The following is a 17,477-nucleotide window of genomic DNA, read 5'->3' as shown; positions in this document are numbered from 1 at the left end:
TCGTCGTGTTGCTACAGCCACAGCTGCTGACCCTGTCCTTGCTACTGTTCTACGTTTTGTTACTACGCAATGGCCTTTGTCAAAGTCTCGGATCGAGGATCCGTTGGTTCGCCAATTTTTTGCTCACAAGGAGCGACTTTGTGTTCGACGTGGTGTTTTGTTGTTGCGTTCTGATAATGATCAGTCCAGAGTCGTGGTCCCACGTTCGTTACAGTCCTCTGTTTTACGGCTTCTTCATAAAGGACATTGGGGTATCGTGCGAACGAAACAACTTGCTCGTCAGCACTGTACTTGGTTCGGAATCGATGCTGCGATTACGAATATGTGTTCTTCGTGCCCGGCGTGTGCCGAACAACAGTCCGCACCGCCGCGGAAAGTCTTTGCGTGGCCAAAAGCCACTTCCCCTTGGCAACGCTTGCACATTGATTTTGCTGGTCCATTCTGGAATGCTCGATGGTTGGTTCTGGTCGACGCCTTCAGTAATTTTCCTTTTGTTGTCCGGATGTCTTCCACGACGTCCTCCGCCACCATCCAAGCGTTGTCTGCTATCTTTTGCATTGAAGGTCTTCCGCAGACTATTGTTTCCGACAATGGCCCACAATTCATGTCCGCAGAATTCCAGTCTTTCTGCCAGGCCAATGGTATTCAACATCTGACATCCGCGCCGTTTTCGCCTCAGTCCAACGGTGCCGCTGAACGATTGGTCCGGACTTTCAAGTCACAGATGTTGAAATTGAAAGAGTCGCATTCTCGGGAGGACGCATTGTTGCTCTTTTTGTCTTCGTATCGCTCTCAGCCCCGAGATGGTCGCTCGCCGGCTGAGATGCTCCACGGTCGTCCTCATCGCACCTTGATGTCTTTGCTGCATCCGCCGCATCAGGTTCCTGCGCAGCGGCAGACTCCTGCTTTTGCTCCAGGCGACGTTGTATTTTATCGCAACTATCGCGGTTCACGGCGTTGGCTCGCAGGGCGCATTCTTCGCTGCCTCGGCCGCGCGATGTATTTGGTTTTGGGGGCCTCTGGTGAGGTGCGTCGGCATCTCAATCAGCTGCGCCTCTGTCGTCGCTCGGGTTCTGCCGCTCCCCGTCTGCTTTCAGCGACGGTGCCGTCCGGTCAGCGCCCTGGGGACCCATCTACTGGCTCGCCTCATCCCCAGGTGTTACCGACGATGCCTTCCATTTTGCCCCATGGCGACGCGCCGCCGCCGCCGCAGCAGCAGCAGCCGCCGCCGCCGCCGCCGACCGCATTCGACGCTTCGTTGCAGCCGCCAAGCGCCTCCCAGGGTCACGCGCCGCCGATCGCTTCCCGTGACCAGCTGTCCTCCGCCATGGCACTCCAGCCCGCTCCGGACCACATGAGTCATCGCGCGTCGGCTACCCCGACGCAATGGAGGTCGACAATTTGGCCCCTCCTGTTTCTTTTCGGGCGCATACACCGCATGTTGACGTGCACCCTGGACTAGTTTTGCAGGCGTTTCCTAGCTCCCCTCGGACCGGATGGCCGGGTGCGGGTGGCACAGCCTCGCCTGTTGTTAGGCTCCCCACCTCATCGCATACGTCAACATGTGGTCCTCCCCACGGCGGGCGGAAGCCTTATCTCACGACCGTTCGCCGATTTGCGGGGGAGGAATGTGGTGTCACCGCCAGACACCACACTTGCTAGGTGGTAACTTAAATCGGCCGCGGTCCATGTAGTACATGTCGGACCCGCGTGTCGCCACTGTGATCGCAGACCTAGCGCCACCACCTAGGCAGGTCTCGTGATACGAGAGTGGACTCGCCCCCAGTTGTACGAGAACCAAGCTACCGCCCAGTTGTACGCGAACCTAGCTATCGCCCAGTTGTATGAAGCCTTTCTCTCTCATTAGCCGAGAGACAGAATAGCCATCAGAAGTTAATGGCTACGAACTAGCAAGGAGCCAATTGTATCAGTGCCTATAGCTTACTAGTATTCAAGAGCGATGTATTCCAAGGAATAAAGAAAAGATAAGTAAAAAGCATCTACATACTTTTCTTCTTATTCATTCATAAGTTCTCATGTTCCAGACTTCACACCGGCTGCTTATTGCTGTGCGTGCACTATCGGCCACAGCGTTAAAATAGCGTGCCTTTCTTTTGGCTACTACCGTGTGGCGTAACAGTCTTGTTACGTCACAACAATGAGTCCGAACTCCTCGTACACCTCCTCCGCCCGCTGCAGATAGGTCTGATCGTTGGTGATTTTCGCCAGCCACGCGTAGCCCCAGGCCAGTTCGTCCCCGTAGCCTTTGGAGCTGAAAAAATGTCACGTATGAGAAACAACAGACCGGGTGGCAGTGGGTTACATAAACAAGCTCCTGATACTCAAATCCATAGACGTACTATGTACGTAATAGTTCAATACACTAAGCAGTACACCATACACCGAAACACCCAAGCTAAGAATAGTCCTATACAGGAATTAGATAATATTACAACACTGTCACCTTGAACACTGAGGAAGGAAAATTAATGAAGATTGGTTTTTTTGCCCAGTCTGGTAGTGAGGTCACTAGAAACAAAGTATAAGCTAGAAGTAGGACAAGGAAGGGGGAGAACATCGACCTTGTTCTTGTCAAACGAAACTGCGAGCTAGCGTTCGCTTTAATTGGTTCGAATGGCTTTGAGCACTATGGGACATAACTTCTAAGGTTATCAGTCCCCTAGAACTTAGAACTACTTAAACCTAGCTAACCTAAAGACATCACACACATCCATGACCGAGGCAGCATTCGAACCTGCGACCGTAGCGGTCGCGCGGTTCCAGACTGTAGCGCCTAAAACCGCTGGCGTTCGCTTTAATCAACAATAACCTTAGTCTGGGTGGTCAAGCGAGAGTGTGAACAACACTCCTCCCTAACGCGAGTCCACTAAGAAGCACACTGAAGAGCGGGTCTCTGGATGCAGATGGCGGTCGGTCAAGTATTTTTAAGACTGTGCCGCTCAGCTCCACTCAGACGCTTTCCTCTGGCAAACACCGAGCGGTACCATAACAGAGTCATACTGTACCTTGAAACTCGATGGGTATCTGTATTTAACTGCAAGCAACAATTGGTTGTGTTTGGCCATAGTACTCAACGAAAATAAGACCGTCACAGTGAAAACAACAGCTTCGGTGTACAACACGTTACATTTGTTTTTGGTGGACCACCTAACAATGGAAAAGTTGTACGACAATTAAGGAATTTTGAAATCTAAGTCAAGCTCGAATATAACAGACTTTTATAATACACAAAATTCACATAAAATCTCAATACATGTTACACAAAATGATGCTAACACTGTAGGATGGTACAAAAATATGGAAGACAGTATGAAGCAAACGCTACAAGATTTTCTCCTATGGGCAGCTCGCAGATTCAGACAGAAAGCGACCAAAATTGTAATCAGGTAGTCAACACAAGTCGGGTGGTAGAGCAAGTAATCTACAAGCTCCTAGAATATGAATTACTCTACTGTATTTGCGTAAAATGTCCCCAAATGTCGGCAAGGGTGTAGCAGTCTGCACCAGACGGCAGCTGGGAGACGAATCGCGCAGAAACTTCCTTCTTCATCCTGCTGATTAATTTCAAAACAAACTCCGCATGGAGGGGCGACATAATCCTGTTGGCAGTTTGTCGAACAATAATATCGCTTATTGCACAAAAAAGAAGGAGAATACACTATAAACGTTCCACTCATGCCGTAGAAACGCACATTAACAAGTAAGGTGTTGGTATTTGCCTGGAGCAGATTTCCGCAGACTGGTCAACCTCTTTCCACCAAGAACAGTGATGAAGACAATTCGTTCGATTGGACACATCAGGAATTTGCACTGCTCAGGCAGCGCCACGGTGTCTTGTCGATTGATATTCGTACAGAAAGGCAAAAATCTCAGACATAATTGTTTTCTGGGTATAGCACAGTGCTCTCTGCCCTCAGCGAGGACAGGGCCCGGCTGTAACAAGCAAAAGCATGGAGTGGGCCATGGCCCCACTGCTGTGAAACTGCTCAACTGTCCAGGGATGCTGGCCCTTCCTAGGGACATTCACAGAGGAACCAGAGCCCACACCAGCTGCACAGCTTCTCAGCGAGAAAGACGCTAACATTTCCTCCCAACCAAACATGTCCAGTACCCTCAACAGAAGACCTACGAAACATGAAACAGTATCGCATAGTCACAGTCACGTTACAGTCTAAACGCCCCCTAGCCAATAGCTGTGGGAGGTTGCGTTTTTCATACAGAACAAGTTGCCTGGTATTATTTGACAGGTACAGTAGAATCAAAAACAAAGTGAGACTGCAATCAGTTACCGTCCCTTGAAAGCATATCTCCAAAGGGCTCGATGCCACTTGTACGATCGATGCAGCCGGCAGGAAATCTGTAATACACTGCTACTTCTCTGGTGTCCAAGTGCCTAGATCACTGCTGTCGACATTTGGAAGAACTACAATTAAAGGACAGTAGATACTCTGCAGTGTATTGTGCGACCCATTTGCCATTGATAGAGAGGTATAACAAAATTTTACGACCCATTGGTCTATTAGTTGGTTATAAAATACCCATACTATAAATTATTCAGAGAAAATCATTCACACAAGATCATTTAACAACAGAGTTTTTCGTACTACTATGCGTTTGGTGCATTCTCCCCATATTATACCGACATTTGTGAAAGAAAACATTTAACACACTGAAATAAATTTTATTTTAACCTACTGCAGCAATTCTTGGGCTTCTGCTATCCTGTCTTCATTAGCAAGTGCGTGGTTTCAGCTGATATTCCATACTCGGTATTACGTCATTAATGTCATATTGTAAGAGAAATGGTCCTTACCGTTCTACAGGTACACCCGCCCATCACACACGAAAAAACGTCACCTGGATCCCTTGTGTCTTCACCGAATGATGTTTCCGACCTAAAAAACAACTAAAAAGTCGTATTTGTTTCCCTAGACCTAGAAAACTCCTTTGACTGCTTGTGGCAGTCTTGTTTCCTTTCTGAAGTCAAATCTACGCCATTCCAATGAGCTATATCGGACTAACTGCGTTCTCTCGATTCCCTTCGTCCTTTTCTGTCATGCGTATCCCATGCAAAACTATCGATACGTCCTTGAAAGTGACCCACACGCTTGACATACCCACAATACTACACACATCAAAAAAAGTTTCGCATCACCTCGGTTCCTAGAGTTGCGGAACCAGTACGGAAAATTGGAATAGAGATCAATATAAACTTCATTTCCACCCCTTTTATTGCTCACGAAAACCACACATTGCATGTTGTACCACCATATAGTGAAACCTTCAGAGGTGGTGGACCATACTGCAGTACACAGCAGTAACTTTAATACCCAGTAGCACGTCCTCTTGCATTGATGCATGCCTGTATTCGTCGTGGCATACTATCCACAAGTTCATCAGGGCCCTGTTGATCCAGATTGTCCCACTCCTCAACAGCGATTCGGCGTAGAGCCCTCAGAGTGGTTGGTGGGTCACGTCATCCAGGAAAAACCCTTTTCAATCTATTCCAGGCATGTTCGATAGGGTTAATGTCTGGAGAACATTCTGGCCACTCTAGTCGAGAGATGTCGTTATCCTAAAGGAAGTCATTCACAAGATGTGGAAGATGAGGGCGCTAATTGTTGTCCATGAAGACGAATGCCTCGTCAATATGCTGCCTATATGGTTGCACTATCGGTCGGAGATCGCATTCACGTATCGTACAGGCGTTACGGCGCCTTCCATAACCACCAGCGACGTACGTCTTCCTCCACAAAACGCCACCCCAAAACATTATGGATCTTTCACCTTGCTGCATTCGCTGGACAGTGTGTCTAAGGCGTTCAGCCTGATCGGGTTTCCTCCAAACACGTCTCCGACGATTGTCTGGTTGAAGGCATATGCGATACTCATCGGTGAAGAGAACGTGATGCCAATCCTGAGCGGTCCATTCGACATGTTGTTGGGCCCATCTGTACCGTGCTGCATGGTGTCGTGGTTGCAAAGATGGACCTCGCCATGGACGTCGGGAGTGAAGCTGCGCATCATGCAGCCTATTGCGTATAGTTTGAGTCGTAACACGACGTCCTGTGGCTGCACGTAAAGCATTATTCAACATGGGGCATTTGCTGTCACCGTTTCTCCTAGCCGTAATCCGTAGGTAGCGGTCATCCACTGCAGTAGTAGCCTGAGCGACTGAGCGAGGCATGTCATCGACAGTTCTGTCCAAACAACATCGCTTTGGTTCACTCCGAGACGCCTGGACACTTCCCTTGTTGAGAGGCCTTCCTGGCACAAAGTAACAATGTGGACGCGATGTAACGGCGGTATTGACCATCTAGGCATGGTTGAACTAATGACAACACGAGCCGTGTACCTTCGTCCTGGTTGAATGTCTGGAACTGATCGCCTGTCGGACCCCCTCAATCTAATAGGCGCTGGTCATGCATGGTTGTTTACATCTTTCGGCGGTTTTAGTGACATCTCTGAAGAGTCAGAGGGACTGTGTCTGTGATACAATATCCACAGTCAACCTCTATGTTCTTGAGTTCTGGGAACTGGGCCGATGCTTTTTTTGATGTGTTTATATCCAATTTACGCGGGTGACATTCTCATTTCGTATAATCCAGTACACCTACTTCAGTAAGCCGACGACATCGAATTCCTTTCTTTGACAAAACTCTTCATTCTTTCTGAAGATCCCTTCAGCTGCATCTTAAGAATTTCTCTTCGTGTCTTAAATCCCACTAAGGCCCAGGCAACAACCATATGAAGCGACACCTGAAAATTCCACCTTTCCGACTCACTTTACAAAATCATCCCATCTTACTCACTAAGAAATGAAAACTGTTGGGATCGACCTCAACCTAACTTATGAATCAAAGTCACTGTTCATCAGGAAGACCGAAGAAAGAACGAAGCCAATCACTGATCGTACAAAGGAGTTGCTTAGTGCTACCGCCATACTGAGCTATACCAGCCTTAAACTGAGTTTTTCCATTGACAATGTTCATTGGACTTCTGCTCCTCCGATCTTTTACAATTCTCTAGTAGTCCTTTAACTTTCTGCTCACTGCCTCACACCTCACATTCATCTACCCGCCCCTAGACGAATCTATTAACAGTTAAATAAGTCTCCACCCTTCCTCAAATTCCTAAAACATCACAACGTGACCGGGAGATTCCAAAAGTGGCTCCACTACTCACCCGACTTAGATCGCTGCCACTCCTCAGTCAGCACGTGCATAGTCTTCTTCCTATCCACATACTACATACCCTGTCTCCAGTTAACCTTAATCAATTCTCAGTTAATAACTTCATGATACACAAATAAATATACAAAGCTATCCATACCAGCTTTACTCCTTCCTTCGCTCCATCCTCCAAACATCAAGACATCGTTACGAATCCCACCAACTCCCATTCTGTAACACTGATTTTCATCCAACAGCTCATACCCTGTACACCCACGTACAACTTCTGTTGCAACCTTCTGACGAAACTCACGCCAAGCCGATGCTTCCCACGCACCCACTCGTTCACACATAACTACAATTACACTCCTGGAAATTGAAATAAGAACACCGTGAATTCATTGTCCCAGGAAGGGAAAACTTTATTGACACATTCCTGGGGTCAGATACATCACATGATCACACTGACAGAACCACAGGCACATAGACACAGGCAACAGAGCATACACAATGTCGGCACTAGTACAGTGTATATCCACCTTTCGCAGCAATGCAGGCTGCTATTCTTCCATGGAGACGATCGTAGAGATGCTGGATGTAGTCCTGTGGAACGGCTTGCCATTCCATTTCCACCTGGCGCCTCAGTTGGACCAGCGTTCGTGCTGGACGTGCAGACCGCGTGAGACGACGCTTCATCCAGTCCCAAACATGCTCAATGGGGGACAGATCCGGAGATCTTGCTGGCCAGGGTAGTTGACTTACACCTTCTAAAGCACGTTGGGTGGCACGGGATACATGCGGACGTGCATTGTCCTGTTGGAACAGCAAGTTCCCTTGCCGGTCTAGGAATGGTAGAACGATGGGTTCGATGACGGTTTGGATGTACCGTGCACTATTCAGTGTCCCCTCGACGATCACCAGTGGTGTACGGCCAGTGTAGGAGATCGCTCCCCACACCATGATGCCGGGTGTTGGCCCTGTGTGCCTCGGTCGTATGCAGTCCTGATTGTGGCGCTCACCTGCACGGCGCCAAACACGCATACGACCATAATTGGCACCAAGGCAGAAGCGACTCTCATCGCTGAAGACGACACGTCTCCATTCGTCCCTCCACTCACGCCTGTCGCGACACCACTGGAGGCGGGCTGCACGATGTTGGGGCGTGAGCGGAAGACGGCCTAACGGTGTGCGGGACCGTAGCCCAGCTTCATGGAGACGGTTGCGAATGGTCCTCGCTGATACCCCAGGAGCAACAGTGTCCGTAATTTGCTGGGAAGTGGCGGTGCGGTCCCCTACGGCACTGCGTAGGATCCTACGGTCTTGGCGTGCATCCGTGCGTCGCTGCGGTCCAGTCCCAGGTCGACGGGCACGTGCACCTTCCGCCGACCACTGGCGACAACATCGATGTACTGTGGAGACCTCACGCCCCACGTGTTGAGCAATTCGGCGGTACGTCCACCCGGCCTCCCGCATGCCCACTATACGCCCTCGCTCAAAGTCCGTCAACTGCACATACGGTTCACGTCCACGTTATCGCGGCATGCTACCAGTGGTAAAGACTGCGATGGAGCTCCGTATGCCACGGCAAACTGGCTGACACTGACGGCGGCGGTGCACAAATGCTGCGCAGCTAGCGCCATTCGACGGCCAACACCGCGGTTCCTGGTGTGTCCGCTGTGCCGTGCTTGTAATCATTGCTTGTACAGCCCTCTCACAGTGTCCGGAGCAAGTATGGTGGGTCTGACACACCGGTGTCAATGTGTTCTTTTTTCCATTTCCAGGAGTGTAGCACGACTTGCCATTTATTCATTTTCCAGGGCATATTCATTCAGCCACGTGCATCATCGTATTCACAATAAATTTCACGTGTTTCAATTTTTCGTGCAACCCTCTTTTTTAATACTGTAAGTGCGTGGGGATTTCAACAGTAAATTACGCATGTCGTCCCACGCAAAGACCACTGGGCAGCGAAAGAGGCACATAGTCAGAAAAATGAGAAGAGACATGGTTCTGCAGAGGTACGGATAACAGGGACCACACTGTGAGTGAAATGACGCGGCAGCTGGAAACGTATTCCAAAGTTGAAGCACTCGAGAGATAGTACTGTTCTTCTGAGGAAAAAGTCTAAACTCCAGACAGATTCAATGTGATATTATGGTGGTGTTTGGACCAAATGCAATGTCGTGTTCATTTGTAATGAGAGGGTGCCAACGATTTGACTAAGGCGGCGCAGAAGTGGGTGATAGTGATCGGAAGGAAGGCCATCGAAGGGACCACAGACGACAGTGTCCAGGCTATCGTGAAACTGATTAGTAGCAGCCGCAGATGAACAGCGATGAGGAATCAGCGATTGTCGAATGGCTCCGTGCCCGCGTAGCGTATTTCTAACGTCGAAGAACGATTGATAGAGCGTTCCGACCGTTGCTTGCAGAGAGCTGGTGATTAAGCTGAAAAATAGTGTCACGTAATTGTGCCATTTTAAGTGCAGTGCAGCGTTCGGTAAATGTTACTGGCCGTGCCATAATAATGTGTTACTTACGTTCTGATGTTCCCTCGTATAATTGTAACTGTAACCTGGGGATCAACGGCAACAACTCTAATGACGTCTGCGTTGAGCCTGCTATACTCTGCGGTGGAGTACTGTGCACCAGTATGGCTAAACAGTAGTCATGTGAACAAAATCGATGTCGAACTTAACAAGACAATGCGCATTATTTCAGGAATCGTTAGGTCTACCCCTAACATATGGATACCTGTCCTGAATCATTTATCACCCCTAAAAATACGACGAGAAGCAACCTTAGTAAGGGAATACAACAAGATCGAAGGAAACCCTGAACTACCGGTACACATCGATATACCTGATCTGAGTACCAAGAAGCTTCGTTCAAGACATCCTCCTCTTGCTCTCGACAGTGTCACTGGGTCTGACATCAACTCTTGGAGAAGAGAATGGCTCCAGAATGCCCCAACAACTTGCCACCTAATGCCTTGTATTACCGAGGCAGTTCCTGGATTTGACCAACCCCGCAAGATCTGGTCAACTCTGAACCGATTAAGAACTGGGCATGAAAGATTTGTTGAGTCACTCTTCAAATGGGGACTGCTGTCTTCGCCAGCAAGTGAACTGCGGCGCGCCTAAGCAGACCATCCAGCACATCAGAGAAGAAGGCAGTGCTAGAGCGTTAAGTGGGGACTTTGAACAATTCCTCGTGGCATCCCAAAAATCCATCGAATATACACAAGGACTAGATGTTCGTCTGTGAATGTATGTAATTTTATGTAATTTTGAGTAACGTGATTCAATATTGAAATGTACTTAAATACCATACGCTAAATAAAAACTGTAACTTTTAAAAATAATGTAAACTGAAGACCGGTATAACGCCAGCTGACAAACTGCACCACCATCGGAAAACAAAAGGAAAATAAAGAAAAGAAAACGAAATATCACTAGGTGAAACATCTATAACATCTTCACCAGCAATACGTCTCCTGGACTCCAGACTGTTCTTTCACCTTAGGTTGTACTCCTGAAGTTCTCTGATATATTATTATTTATTATAGCCGAAGGCAAAGCGTTGTGAAGTGTTAATATTGATGCACGGTCGGGTATGTTATTGCAAAGGCTGGATTTTAATTTTTTGGAATTCATTTTGTTGTACTGATTGTGGAGAAGGGCGACCTATTTAGGGATGATTTCGGGTTATAGTAATATTTTAATTTATTGAAATTGTATTTCTATTTGTTACCAGAAGTATTTTGGTGTTAGGTAAAATAATCGTTAAATAGAGCCACGTCTGCACAGTCCTCAGACCGAACTTCTCGCCACCATAATCCCACGTTACAAACTAAATTCTCGCCCTATTATGGCGGCAAGATCAGGCAACGTCTCCAGAAAATTCACCAATACTCTCTTAAGCAGTCTACTGCTACGGCGAGTTCTTTATGGAAATAAATATACCGCCGTCATTACTGTATAACCAGCCTATCATATACAGGGTGTTTTCGTAAGAGAGAGCAAAAATGCAACATGACATAGAGAATGTTCCACTGAACTGTTTGAGGATTGGAATTTCGTGTCGGAGAAGCCAGTTTAGGAAGACGTGGAAGTCAACTTGTCTACCGCTCTGTCTAGCACTACTGTTTTCCTAGCTCATTTACTACAAACTTGCGTACAGGTTTACACGTACTATGCTGTTTATTTACATGTAAATTCTTTATTTCCTCCAAGGAAACAAGGAGGACGAGCCTGATCACTACAAAGTCATGATACATGTTTTCTTTACTAGCCGGCCGGTGTGGCCGAACGTTCCTAGGCGCTTCAGTCTGGAACCGCGAGACCGCTCCGGTCACAGGTTCGAATCTGCCACGGGCATGGATGTGAGTGATGTCCTTAGGTTAGTTGGGTCTAAGTAGTTCTAAGTTCTAGGGGACTGATGGCCTCAGATGTCCCATAGTGCTCAGCGCCATTTGAGCCATTTCTGTTTTGTTTACTTTCCTTGTCCATAAAAATGTTCAAATGTGTGTGAAATCTTATGGGACTTAATTGCGAAGGTCATCAGTCCCTAAGCTTACACACTACTATACCTAAATTATCCTAAGGACAAACACACTCACCCATGCCCGAGGGAGGACACGAACCTCCACCGGGACCAGCTGCACAGTCCATGACTGTAGCGCCCCTAGACCGCTCGGCTAATCTCGCGCGGCCCTTGTCCATAAGGTGGCTCTGTTGCACCGTATTTACGTTGTCCCATGACAGAACGTGCTATGAATGAACGACAGACCCATTCATTACTCTAGTGCTGTTAAGAGACGTACAGCACAATACGATGAAGTAATACGGGTAGAGTATTTCCTCGTCGCTGGATTGGAAGGGGAGGTAGTATTCCAAAGCCTGCGAGGCCGCTTGAGTTGAATCCCTTTGATTATTTCCTATAGGTATATCAAAAGGCACGTTTGTGTGAGACACAGAATTGTGGCTGCCTGTGATGTGATTCGAAGCACACGAGGGATACTTGTTAGGGTGCGTCAGAATCTTGCTCGTCGATGTCTTGCTTGCATTGAGGTCGACAGGCGTCATTTTCAGCACATTTTGTAAGGCGTCATTTTCAGCACATTTTGTAAGATACAGTACAAATGGTACGTTCATTGTGTCAACGATGGTATTTGCAGTTAACTAATGTAAATAAAAGAGTACACAGTAATCTAATTTTACTCCTATTGCCTCCTTAAGTTGGCTTCTCCAACCCTAGGTTCCCTACCTCAAATTGTTCAGTGGATCATTCTTTATATACTGTTAAATTTTTGCACGCTCCTACGAAAGCACCTGTGTATATCCCAGTCTGAATTAAGTTTTTCTTTTCATTAACTTCTGGTTTGAGCGAACTTTCATTTGTTTACTCTGTGGGCATTATATAACTGCGTAAGCTATACGGCGCCGGCTGTGGTGGGCGAGCGGTTCTAGGCGCTTAAGTCCGGAACCGCGCGACTGCTACGGTCGCAGGTTCGGGCGTGAATGTGTGTGATGTCCTTGAGTTAGGTAGGTTTAAGTAGTTCTAAATTCTAGGGGATTTATGACCTCAGATGTTAAGTCTCATAGTGCTCAGAGCCATCTGAACTATAAGCTATAGTAATTCTGAACACTTCTGCAGTTGACTAATACCATATCAATAATTTCTGCTAGACAACAGTTCCCCTTCGAGTAATGTGGCTGATCTCTCTTTGTTTTCGGCAGAAAACTTATCATTGTCCCAAAGGAGGTGCTCCTCTAACCTACAAAAAAAGTCCCCGTATGCAAGTCACAAGCATTCTGCAACTCGAGTAGTCGATTCCTGCGCATAGTGCACGTCTGACCTATTAAGGGGAACCCTATAATTTTCGATTCGATAGTGCAGGTCGAGAAATTCGCATTTGAAATTCATGCAAAATCGCCTGACGCTCTTATTTAGATGTTCCACTCGACTCCAAAACAACGGGCCGCGATCTTTTCGGGGTACGAGGCTGCAAAAAGCCGAGTGTCTACCCCTCGGGAGAGACTAGCTGTCTTCACCAGTTTATGGGTCAAATGGATCTGAGCACTATTGGACTTAACTTCTGAGGTCATCAGTCCCATAGAACTTAGAACTACTTAAACCTAACTAACCTAAGGACATCACACACATCCATGCGCGACGCAGGATTCGAACCTGCGACCGTAGTGGTCGCGCTGTTCCAGACTGTAGCGCCTAGAACCCGTCGGCCACCCCGGCCGGCTCACCAGTTTAGCCAACCGTCTAAAGGTACTGGGCTCAGAATACAGGCGGCAAGCGTATTTGGAGCCAGCTGCGCCCAGTATGCTCAGTATCCGCTGGTATAGTCTCACATCTCGGACAGCAATTCCCGGCAAGTGGACTGATCGCGCGCTGGCGTTCTTTCCCGATCTGCCTACAGTTCCGCTGAGGTGTTCTATCACTAGCCTTATATTGGATCTACCAATGGCTATGATTGTCCCGATATAGCAAGAAAATTGGTCGCTGACATAACAAGCGAGACGTCACATGCTGACTCAAATGTGTTATGAAGACAGGGCAGCACCTCGTAGATGTTGCTAAGGCGTAACGTGACACTCGCGTCGGCAGATACCGCTTATGCCTTCCACCGAGAGACACCCGAACCAATAACTGTCTGTCAGTCGGGCTCGATTGAGGACAAGCCGGTTAGATGCTATGTGAAGACGCAGTGACATCGAAATTGCCGGGGGATTACAACGCCAACAGAGGAATCGCAGCCTTCGCCAGTTGTGCCCAACCGCTGCTCAAGCTTTGGGCTGCAGCCAGCAGATCGTGGCCAACACGGCTTCAACTTGTTACCTGACAGGCGCTAACTCATCTTGCGTAAGCGCACAGCAAGCACAACCCCTATACAACTGCTAAGTAAGGAAAAAAAAAAAACACTAGCTCTGGTGTCCTTTAGATGCCGCTGAGGGTGTTACTACAAACCGACGTCACAAAATGAAAAGCGCGGGCTGCTATATGAACAACAGCACACTGAACACACTTGCACAGTGTACAGGCAGCCAATGAAATGGGATACAGGGGATTGAAGAAATGAGATACACGCGAATAACTACACTACTGGCCATTACAATTGCTACACCACGAAGATGACGTGCTACAGACGCGAAATATAGCCGACAGGAAGAAGATGCTGTGATATGGAAATGATTAGCTTTTCAGAGCTTCACACAGTGGTGACACCTACAACCTGCTGACATGAGGAAAGTTTTCAACCGATTTTTCATACACAAACAGCAGTTGACCGGCGTTGCCTGGTGATACGTTGTTGTGATGCCTCGTGTAAGGAGGAGAAATGCGTACCATCACGTTTTAGACTTTGATAAAGGTCGGATTGTAGCCTAACGCGATTGCGGTTTATCGTATCGCGACATTGCTACTCGCGTTGGTCGAGATCCAATGACTGTTAGCAAAATATGGAATCGGTGGGTTCAGGAGGGCAATACAGAATGCCCTGCTGGATCCCAACGGCCTCGTACCACTATCAGTCGAGATGACAGGCATCTTATCCGCATGGCTGTAACGGATCGTGCAGCCACCTCTCGATCCCTGAGTCAACAGATGGGGACGTTTGCAAGACAACGACCATCTGCACGAACAGTTGGACGATGTTTGCAGCAGCATGGACTATCAGCTCGGAGACCATGGCTGCGGTTACCCTTGACGCTGCATCACAGACAGGAGCGCCTGTGATGGTATACTCAACGACGAACCTGGGTGCACGAATGGCAAAACGTCATTCTTTCGGATGAATCCAGGTTCTGTTTACAGCATCATGATGGTCGCATCCGTGTTTGGCGACATCGCGGTGAACGCACATTGGAGGCGTGTATTCGGCATCGCCATACTGGCGTATCACCCGGCGTGATGGTATGGGGTGCCATTGGTTACACGTCTCGGTCACCTCTTGTTCGCATTGACGGCACTTTGAACAGTGGACGTTACATTTCAGATGTGTTACGACCCGTGGCTCTACCCTTCATTCGATCCCTGCGAAACCCTACATTTCAGCAGGATAATGCACGACCGCATGTTGCAGGTCCTGTACTGGCCTTTCTGGATACAGAAAATGTTCGACTGCTGGCCTGGCCAGCACATTCTCCAGATGTCTCACCAACTGAAAACGTCTGGTCAATGGTGGCCGAGGAACTGGCTCGTCACAATACGCCAGTCAATACTCTTCATCAACTGTGGTATCGTGTTGAAGCTGCATGGGCAGCTGTACCTGTACACGCCATCCAAGCTCTGTTTGACTCAATAACAAGGCGTATCAAGGCCGTTATTATGGCCAGAGGTGGTTGTTCTGGGTACTGATTTCTCAGGATCTATGCACCCAAATTGCGTGAAAATGTAATCATATGTCAGTTCTAGCATAATATATTTGTCCAATGAATACCCGTTTATCATCTGCATTTCTTCTTGGTGTAGCAATTTTAATGGCCAGTAGTGTAAATCGAAAGAGAGAAAGTTCAGGATGGGAATAATACAATGAAATAAATGCTTTGTTTCCTGAGGATGAATTCAGCAGTACAGAGAAAAAGTAAACACACACGAGAATGAAGCGTTGCATACATCTGAATGATGAACGAGGAAGTATCGGACTGTGGCGTGCCTTACAGGTAAGCCGTGCCGTCGGAGTCTGGTATGGCGCCGGACTCTGTGTAGATGGCTCGGTAGTTGTCCGCGAAGGCGATCAGCTCTTTGGCGTGCTGCAGTAGGGTGTCGGCGTACGTCGCGTCCACTGAGCGGAAGACGCCGGACGCGGCAGCCAGCGCCGCCGCCGTCTCGGCCGCCACGTCGGTTCCTGTCGAGTAGAAAGACCGCTGTGTTATCTTTGTCTCAGACACACAAGAGACTCAGAGCTAGCCACAATTCTCAGTGAGCTAACTGCACGAAATTCCGGTCAGCAGTTAAGAGAGGACACTAGTTGGCCTGGAGCGCTGCGGATGCTGGGGAACTGGTATCAGGCGGTCAACTGATACACGACCGCTGACTTATCACGGCAATGAAGTGACACGTATGTAGCACTCGGTTGTCTGGAACCAGCGCAGTAAGATACGTCGAAACGTAAACTTAACAGAATAGCGGAAAGGCGGTATCGCGGTTGGCGTGACCTTTATCGAGCCCTGAATGTACACTACTGGCCATTAAAATTGCTACAATAAGAAGAAATGCAGATGATAAACGGGTATTAATTGTACAAATATATTATACTAGAACTGACATGTCATTACATTTTCTTGCAATTAGGATGCATAGATCCTGAGAAATCAGTACCTAGAACAACCTCCCCTGGCCGTAATAACGGCCTTGATACGCCTGGGCATTGAGTCAGAGCTTGGATGGCGTGTAGAGGTACAGCTCCCCATGCAGCTTCAACACAGTACCACAGTTCATCAAGAGTAGTGGCTGGCATATTGTGACGAGCCAGTTGCTCGGCTGCCATTGGTCAGACGCTTTCAATTTGTAAGAGATCTGGAGAATGTGCTGACCAGGGCAGCAGTCGAAGATCCAGAACGGCCCGTACAGGACCTGCAACAAGCGGTCGTCTATTATCCTGCTGAAATGTAGGGTTTCGCAGGGATCGAATGAAGGCCGTCAATGCGAGCAAGAGGTGACCGAGACGTGTAACCAATGGCACCCCATACCATCAAGCCAGGTGATACGCCAGTATGACGATGACGAATACACGCTTCCGATGTGCGTTCACCGCGATGTCGCCAAACACGGATGCGACCATCATGACGCTGTAAACAGAACCTGGATTCATCCGAAAAAATGACGTTTTGCCATTCGTGCACCCAGGTTCGTCGTTGAGTACACCATCGCAGGCGCTCCTGTCTGTGATGCAGCGTCAAGGGTAACCGCAGCCATGGTCTCCGTGCTGATAGTCCATGCTGCTGCAAACGTCGTCGAACTGTTCGTGCCAATGGTTGTTGTCTTGCAAACGTCCCCATTTGTTGACTCAGGGATCGAGACGTGGCTGCACGATCCGTTACAGCCATGCGAGTAAGATGCCTGTCATCTCGACTCCTAGTGATACGAAGCTGTTTGGATCCAGGACGCCATTCTGTATTACCCTCCTGATCCCATCGATTCCATATTCTGCTAACAGTCATTGGATCTCGACCAACGCGAGCAGCAATGTCGCGATACGATAAACTGCAATCGCGATAGGCTACAATCCGACCTTAATCAAAGACGGAAACGTGATGGTACGCATTTC

At 48.2% G+C, this 17,477-nt stretch overlaps 1 protein-coding gene across 1 annotated transcript in view; it reads right to left on the bottom strand.

Moving 5' to 3' along the window:
- Nucleotides 1-17,477, bottom strand: part of LOC124802615 (endoglucanase A-like) — a 123,507-nt gene that overhangs the window by 75,599 nt on the left and 30,431 nt on the right. Inside the window, exons 4-5 of the mRNA XM_047263501.1 lie at nucleotides 15,869-16,055; nucleotides 2,165-2,272 (exon numbers count right to left, since the gene is read on the bottom strand). Of these exons, the coding sequence (XP_047119457.1) occupies nucleotides 2,165-2,272; nucleotides 15,869-16,055 (295 nt within the window). The remainder of the gene's footprint in view (nucleotides 1-2,164; nucleotides 2,273-15,868; nucleotides 16,056-17,477) is intronic.

Source organism: Schistocerca piceifrons, chromosome 6, assembly GCF_021461385.2.
Source record: "Schistocerca piceifrons isolate TAMUIC-IGC-003096 chromosome 6, iqSchPice1.1, whole genome shotgun sequence".
In the NCBI taxonomy this organism is placed as follows: domain Eukaryota; kingdom Metazoa; phylum Arthropoda; class Insecta; order Orthoptera; family Acrididae; genus Schistocerca; species Schistocerca piceifrons.
Note: the sequence above shows the minus strand (reverse complement) of the source record. Positions and strands in the feature narration are given on the sequence as shown.